This window comes from Mandrillus leucophaeus, unplaced genomic scaffold (assembly GCF_000951045.1).
Source record: "Mandrillus leucophaeus isolate KB7577 unplaced genomic scaffold, Mleu.le_1.0 Scaffold231, whole genome shotgun sequence".
Taxonomy (NCBI): Eukaryota; Metazoa; Chordata; class Mammalia; order Primates; family Cercopithecidae; genus Mandrillus; species Mandrillus leucophaeus.
This window is the reverse complement of record NW_012102377.1, coordinates 1,720,682-1,729,133: the sequence shown is the minus strand read 5'-3', so window position 1 is coordinate 1,729,133 and position 8,452 is coordinate 1,720,682. Positions and strand designations below refer to the sequence as shown.

General features: G+C 41.4%; 1 protein-coding gene across 2 annotated transcripts in view; it reads right to left on the bottom strand.

The window, feature by feature from the left end:
- Positions 1-2,546: 2,546 nt before the first annotated feature.
- Positions 2,547-8,452, bottom strand: part of SENP2 (SUMO1/sentrin/SMT3 specific peptidase 2) — a 55,829-nt gene continuing 49,923 nt past the window's right edge. For both annotated transcript variants that reach the window (XM_011981878.1, XM_011981877.1), the window contains exons 15-17: positions 8,093-8,177; positions 6,050-6,145; positions 2,547-3,872 (exon numbers count right to left, since the gene is read on the bottom strand). In XM_011981878.1, the coding sequence (XP_011837268.1) occupies positions 3,810-3,872; positions 6,050-6,145; positions 8,093-8,177 (244 nt within the window). In that variant the 3' untranslated portion in view covers positions 2,547-3,809. The remainder of the gene's footprint in view (positions 3,873-6,049; positions 6,146-8,092; positions 8,178-8,452) is intronic.

Genomic DNA, 8,452 nt, shown 5'->3' with positions numbered 1-8,452 from the left:
AAAAAAAAAAAAAAAAAAAAAAAATTGGGGTCTTGCCATCTTGCCCAGGCTAGTCTCAAACTCCTGGGCTCAAGCGATCTTCCTGCCTCAGTGGCCCCCAAAGTGCTGGGATTACATATTTTTTATACAAGTTACAAGACTTAACACATTTTAGGAAATGCCCATCTAAGGACCTACAATTTAAGGATTGTTTCCACCACATATTTCCATCTAGGGTCTCAAAGCTGCTAGCCTGTTTTCCTAGATTTAGATGGACTCATCTCAAAACAGCCTCACATTTATAATATATATGCTTTTTTGTTTTTGTTTTTTTGGTCTCAAGCTTTATGGTTTTAAACAGAATTTGCATCTTGCGGTCAGGTCACTTAGAGCAGTATTTTCCTTCCCTGAATTATCTGTCCATTAGTGGGCAGAGAAATCAACTTGGTGGTCACAACCTGAATTTTTTTAAAAACTGAAATAAAACTATCAGAGTATAGTAAGAATATGTATTACTTCACAAAAGTATATGTGAAATTTTTGTGTCCATATATAATCACACTATGTGTGTGTGGTCACAACATAAAATACACTTATTCCTATGAGTTGCAATAAAAGAAAAGTGAAAGCCACTGAATTAAAGAGATGAATTTATTGGTAAATAGATAAAATTAACACCTATTTTAATATATCCAAACCCCTTCCTTATATATATTAGGTAAATTAAAAGAAAAGAAATTATCAAAGCAATAATACAGCCAGCTAGATTGCCAACTTACAAACGAGTAAAGTACCATAAGTTTGTTTGAATATCAGGTGCTTAGGAGTTTTTCTCAAAGAAACAGTTATAAAAGAGAATAGGTTCCCAATTAGTTCACAAAAGCCAATGTAAAGGATGTAGCTTAACTATAGTACCGAGGTTGTCACACACTTAACTTTCGGTCTCTTGCTTATTTATTCATATCTGAGGTTCACTGTTTCTACTAGGACACATTCTGCCCACATCCACACCTTGGTCTCCACATCGAGCAGCTCCTCACAGCAGGCAGACATCTGCTATCAGACATGATGTTCCCAAAGTTGTGCTTAGGATTTCAGAGGAGGAAAAGTTCAGAGGTTCTAATAGCCTTGGGTAACTGAGGTAGAATATGGGGCTCCCAAGAACATCTTCCATATGTCTCAAATCTGTTTGCCTCCCACTCCCATCCAGCTCTGTTCAAGGTCAAGCTTGGGAAAGATACTTGCTCTCAATGGTATATTTTAAAAATCAACACCAATTTTTAATAGACTACCTGCTAAAAGGGTATAATGGCTCACTGCATCTTTTATCAGTCCAGTATAAAAAACACATTGGTGGGACAGGCGCAATGGCTCAAGCCTGTAATCCCAGCACTTTGGGAGGCCGAGGCGGGCAGATCACTTGAGGTGGGGAGTTCAAGACCAGCCTGACCAACATGGAGAAACCCTGTCTCTACTAAAAATACAAAATTAGCTGGGCGTGGTGGGCACGCCTGTAATCCCAGCTACACAGGAGGCTGAGGCGGGAGAATCGCTTGAACCCAGGAGGCGGAGGTTGCAGTGAGCCGAGATTGCGCCACTGCACTCCAGCCTGGGTGACAAGAATGAGACTCTGTCTCAAAAACAAAACAAAAAAATAAAAACTAAACAACAACAAAAAACAACACTGGCTTTAATGGTGATAATTTGCTACTAATAAAATCAATAGCTGTTTTTTCAACTGAACAAAAAACCGTACTACTAACATGTTTCTTTATGCCAAGGGAGACATTCTCTAATGCCTAGAGAAACATGGCCTGTGATCTCTCACATTCAATTCAGGAACTCAGGGTCAAGCAGAAGGCCATGCTATAGAGTTCAACACTCTGCTCTTCCCAATTTCATTATGTCCTGGAAGTTTTAAGAGCCGTCCGGAAGAGTGTACGTTAATGGAAAGCTCAGTGAGAACTGCTCTTAAGAAGCCCCTCAAATAATACATTAAGCCCAGCATCATTCATGTGGGCGGAATACAAACTGCCATTCCTAACAGGACTTACCTAGCATGGAATCAATCTTAACCATGGTACCAAACTCTCATGTGAAGCACGCGATGCCCAGTGAAAGCCAGGTGTTTGGTATAATGCTGACCTAGTGACCTCTGGCCTTTTTGGCTGTGCTCATTGCCTGGTCCCAGTAGTCACTCAGTGCCAGGAGCCCAGGGAAAGGAGCAGGGGCTGCAGGAAGGAGGGAGGTGTAGCACAACCTGCTCCCACTTCAATCATCACCCAACCACATGGCCTCTGGCTGACCATCAAGTAGGCCCAGCATTTTCAATCCACACCACAGGCCCATGTCCTAAACCAGGATTTTACAAGTCTCAGGGAACTGGCTGCAATAGCTATAACCAGTATACCTCTGGGACCAGCAGCCGGAGCACTCCAAATGGCAGGCATGTAGATTCATAGCTAACACATGCCCAATTTTTCCAGTTTTACCTCTTGCTTTTATGAACCAGAACAAGTTTGGGAGGTTGAAGTAGGGAGAGGGTTAGAAATCATTTCAGCATATACTTTTTTAGGTTCTGCCAGACAACCTTTTATTACATCAGAAAAGCAACACTAGGCACTAGATCTTGCAAAATATGTTCTGACCAACTCTAAACTTTCTGAAGTTATAACCACATCAGTAAGGTTTTTAATGAACAAAAAAGTTAAATACAAACTTTCATATGCAAAATAGATTATTGTATAACTGGCAACCTCAGAGCCAAGTACTAAATTTTCTTCCACAAATTTCAGTGGGGATGGAGTGGGGAGATGTCAGTCTTAATGAGCAGAAAACTTAATTTAGGCTTAATATATAGAAAACAAAAACTCTGAGGAAAAATAGCTTTAAATTGAATAGTATCTTTTGAATTAAACAGCTCAGGCCAGGCCCTATAATTCTGAGGTTTATACTCAATCAGATCTGGGATGAAAATGAAGATTTAGGGTTTACAGTTACTTCAAATCCATGAATCCAGTTTCAAGACTAAGCCAAGTCACCTCATTTCCAGAAAGGGAAGTCTCTTTAAGATGACAACACATCTCTTCGGAAGATGCTTGGATAGCCAGAGTTCCTTGGGCACAGGTCCACTGTTCATGGCACTGTGCCAACGCTGTAGTGTCAGACTTCCTCTGAAAGGCAACGGGAGCCCTATCCCACAGCATTTTCATTTCTCCCAGCATTTTTGAGCCTCAAAAAAACAAAAACAAAAAACAAAATCCCAAACCCTCCAGCTTCATGTTGGCAGTTACTGCTCCAGCTCCACTTCCTTCCGCCCCCAGTGAGAGTTCCCTCCTGGTCTTCAGCAGGGAGTGGCAGCTTGAGTAACATTCCTTTCAGAAATAAATAGTTCAAACAAGTAATTTAGAGCTAACTGTAAAAGAGCAGCAGCAAATGACCACTGCCCATTATGTTTGCAAACGAGTGAGTGAATGAATACGCTGAACAAACACACAGAAAACAAACAATTCACAGAGTAAATCCTGCATTTCCCACATTCATAGGGAAAAGAATCTCTTAAAAAAAATAGTAGTTAGCGTTTGTTCTTGTGTGGGTTGAATAGTCCAAAGCTCTGAGCAGGCACAGCCTTACAAACAGGATTGCAAGCAGCCCTCTGCACCCCAAGTCAGGACTAGGGTGCAGTGAGAGGCCTTCATGCACTTTTGACAGCTCAGTACCTGTGAGAGAACAGAAGTGATGCAGGGACTTTTTAACCCACAATGCATGAGGTATATGGAAATGTCTGTGAAAGAACCACCAGCAGCTAGAGGGGACCAGGCAAAGTTTTCTCACAGCAACTGCTGATGAAGGATTTCCCACACCATCTTCTTCCGGAAGAGAGGCATCTGGTGCTGCAAAGAATCCCATAAACAACACACGCATTACATCATAATGTGCACAGCAGCACAACCTTCAGGTGTAATCATGTCAATAAAGCAGGATGTCCATGTTCTTTTTCTAAATGTTGACATTTTTAGATCATGGAACATACTTATCAAACCATTAAAAGGCCGGGCGCAGTCCTAGCACTTTGGGAGGCCGAGGAGGGCAGATCACAAGGTCGGGAGATCGAAACCATCCTGGCTAACACGGTGAAACCTTGCCTCCATTAAAAATACAAAAATTAGCCGGGCATGGTGGTACATGCCTGTAGTCCCAGCTTCTGAGGAGGCTGAGGCAGGAGAATCACTTGAACCTGAGAGATGGAGGTTGCAGTGAGCCAAGATCATGCCTCTGCACTCCAGCCTGGGCAACAGAGCAAGACTCCGTCTCAAAATAATAATAATAATAATAATAATAATAATAATAATAATAATAAACTAGTGATGTCCTACCTAGGGGTGGGGACTAAAAAGTCTTAACACATGATTCTTAAATTATTTTAAATAGTTCAAAACATCTAGTAAAAACTGCACATTTGCTCCTAGTAAAACTGCTAAGACTAAGCAATAAATGCCTTTATTTTTTACTGGAATTGTATTAATTCAGCATGGGAGTCCTAGTTACTTCATGTAATACAGTTTGTATTATAGTTTGTATTCATGGAATAAATACAGTTTGCTTGGTAGACAACATCTATCAAAATAAGGTCTGTGGATGAAAAATATATATATATATTTTTTGAGATGGAGTCTCGCTCTGTCACCCAGGCTGGAGTGCAGTGGCTGGATCTCAGCTAACTGCAAGCTCCGTCTCCTGGGTTTATGTCATTCTCCTGCCTCAGCATCCCCAGTAGCTGGGACTACAGGCGCCCGCCGCCTTGCCTGGCTAGTTTTTTGTATTTTTTAGTAGAGACGGGGTTTCACCGTGTTAGCCAGGATGGTCTTGATCTCCTGACCTCGTGATCCACCCGTCTCGGCCTCCCAAAGTGCTGGGATTACAGGCTTGAGCCACCGCGCCCGGCCCTGAAAAATATTTTTAATGAGGTTGTCCTCAGTTGTAAAAAGGTTGAGAATCCACTGTTACAAATTCTCAAGAATTCTCAACATACTTGAGTTTCCAATCAAATGCAGAGCCATGGAGAATTAAACAAACAAAAGAGCAGAACAGAAAGGAAGAGCAGTATTCACAAGTTACATCTTAGACCTGTGACTTCAGTGCTCACAGGCCTGTTTTTCCCTTGCTATTAAATACTGACATACCTCTTTCTGTGGCTAGAAATAATAATACACAGGAACCAATGAATGCCAGAGTTCAGAGGTTTGCAATTTGTGCCCATTGTGTACCAAAGACTAGGATAAACCTGAGAGCAGATAAAACAACAAACCCTGATTCTGGCAGGGGTAGGGCTAAAACCAAGATTTACAGCAATAAGAATAGCACAGCTACTACTTTTTTTTTTTTTTTTTTTTTTTGAGATGGAGTTTTGCTTTTGTTGCCCCAGGCTGGAGTGCAATGGTGTGATCTCGACTCCCCACAACCTCCACCTCCTGGGTTCAAGCAATTCTCCTGCCTCAGCCTCCCTAGTAACTGGGATTACAGGCATGCGCCACCACGCCTGGCTAATTTTGTATTTTTAGTAGACACAGGGGTTCTCTATGTTGGTCAGACTGGTCTTGAACTCCTGACCTCAGCTGATCCACCTGCCTTGGCCTCCGAAAGTGCTGGGATTACAGGCATGAGCCCAGCTACTATTATTTATTTATTTTTGAGACAGAGTCTCGCTCTGTTGCCAAGACTGGAGTGCACTGGTGTGATCTCGGCTCACTGCGACCTCTGCCTCCTGGGTTCAAGTGATTCTCCTGCCTCAGTCTCCTGAGTAGCTGGGATTATAGGTGTGCACCACCACACCTGGCTAACTTTTGTGTTTTTAGTAGAGATGGGGTTTCACCATGTTGGCCAGGCTGGTCTTGAACTCCTAACCTCAGGTGATCCACCTGCCTCGGCCTCCCAAAGTGCTGGGAATATAGGTGCGAGCCACCACGCCTGGCCAGCTAGTACTACTGAGAGCTGAACATGTGCCAGGCACTGGCCAAGTGCCTTATCTTGCTTAGTAACAAGTAAATGAATGAGGAGGGTCTTCACTCACCTGAGTAAATGTGATAGGTTTGTCCCTAGAAATATAATCTGCATATTTACAAGTAAACATTCCACAATCACTCCCATTCAACTGTTGAGGAATCTCCTAAAATTACAAACGAAAAAGAAGGGAGGAAAGGGTAAAACATCATTATATACAAATCCCTTGGACTTCTTCTAAATATTGCTATAAACAATATTATAAAGGTAAATATTAAATCAGGTATTACCTAAACACACCGTCATACACAAAAAACACAATTATTCTTACTCTGTGTGGTATAAAACATAGATCATAGCAAGGGAAAAACAGGCCTTGTGAGAACTGAAGCCACAGGTCTAAGATGTAACTTGCGAATACTGCTTTTCCTTTCTGTTCTGTTCTTGTGTTTAATCTTCCATGGTTCTGCATTTGATTGGAAACCCAGACTATGAGATGGAGAGCGTGACCCCATAGGAAAAATGTTTTTCAGAAAAGAAAAAAACAAAGTGAAAGTTCCATATCTCAGCTCCCATTCAAAGAAACCAAATTGAAAGGAGGTTTACTACCGGGAATGCTAGTCAGAATTATTTCAGAAGCATTTATTAATTTTAAAAAGGGCCAAGTGTGGTCAATCAGAAATGTAATTTCTCTAGCTAAGAAAATAAGACTACTGCTTTGGACCCCTACAGCTTCAAGGCAGACAAGAGAAGTTCCTGAATAGGCTTTAACCAATCAGGATCTTGCCTTGACAGATCAGTTATGCCCTAAGGCAAAAACAAGACTTGCTACAAGCAGCACTAAGAGCATAAGCCAAAGGTGGTGGATTCTAAACCCACTGAGCTCACACCTTCTCCAGGCCTGTGTTGCCCTAACCTTGGCGGTTCCTGACACACTCTGGCTGTCAGTCACAAGTAGCACAAGTTAGTAAGAATATGGGAGAGGCCGCTTCCACTGCTGGAAAACACACTAGATGACAAAAGCTCAATTTTTATTCAAAGAAATGAAGTTAATTATGATTTTTAAAGTTTGCTTAAATACATACCATCCATACATACGCAGATACCTCACACTTTTCTCTTGAGCCTAGCATCTCTCACAGAATGGACAAAACTACAGACTACAATATACAAAGAAAGGCAATTTGCTTGCTTTATTCCATTTCCCATACCAGAACACAGTATTCATCCTAACAGACTCTTCCTTACATCTGTGCTCTCCTTAGGAAATTTCAAAGCTTATCCTTCAAATTTTTCTTTTTCTTTCTTTTTTTTTTTTTTTGAGACAGTCTCGCTCTGTTGCCCAGGCTGGAGTGCAGTGGTGCAATCTCCACTCACTGCAACCTCTGCCTGCCAGGTTTACCTGATTCTCCTGCTTCAGCCTCCTGAATAGTTAGGATTATAAGCATGCGCCACCAGACCCAGTTGATTTTTAGTGGTGACAAGGCTTTGCCATGTTGGCCAGGCTGGTCTCAAATTCCTGACCTCAGGTGATCTGCACACCTTGACCTCCCAAAGTGCTGGGATTACAGGTGTTAGCCACCGCACCCAGCCCAAATTTTTCAGTTTAGAAATTAAAATGCTTTTTTTGTAATGGGATCCTAAGATTTAAATAAACAAACTCCCAAATTTTGGAAAAGAAATGTAAACTTTCATTAGCACCAACAGGGAAATTAGCCAACTTGAATTTATTGGGTTTTTTTCCCAATTCTGTGAGAGATATGCAAGCATATGGTTAACATTACATTTGGCGCAAGAAGATGAAAGCTAAGCAACTATCTTAGTTAAATTAATTGCTAAAGATTTAGAAGCAGATCATTCTTAAGATGTATACTCTGGCCAGGCATAGTGGCTCACACCTGTAATCCCAGCACTTTGTTTTGGGAGGCCAGGAGTTTGAGACTAGCCTGGGCAACAAAGCAAGATCCCATCTCTACAAAAAAGAAAGAAAAAAAAAGATGTGTACTTTAAAAGTATGCAGGGAGGGAGGAAGGGCAGAAAAGGAGCCAAATATGAATAATATACTATTAGTAAATGCAACAAAGTATGTCAAATATAGATGATTGTCACTCACATGTGGTTTCATGCTGTAATGGGTCCACTCTAAAAGATTCAGATCAGTATTTCTTTTGGTCTTACTTTCATCCTGTAAATACTGACTAAAAAGCAAAACAAAGAAGGAATACAACAATAAATCCTTACAGAAACTAACCATTATGGTTACAAAGGGCTTTGTGATGTTAAACAGATACGCCATTCTCAAATCCATATTCATTAGCTTTTTAAAAACGTGACTGCTTTCTGGACTTTTTTTTTTTTTTTTTTTTTTAAGATGGAGTCTTAGGCCGGGCGCGGTGGCTCAAGCCTGTAATCCCAGCACTTTGGGAGGCCGAGACGGGCGGATCACGAGTTCAGGAGATCGAGACCATCCTGG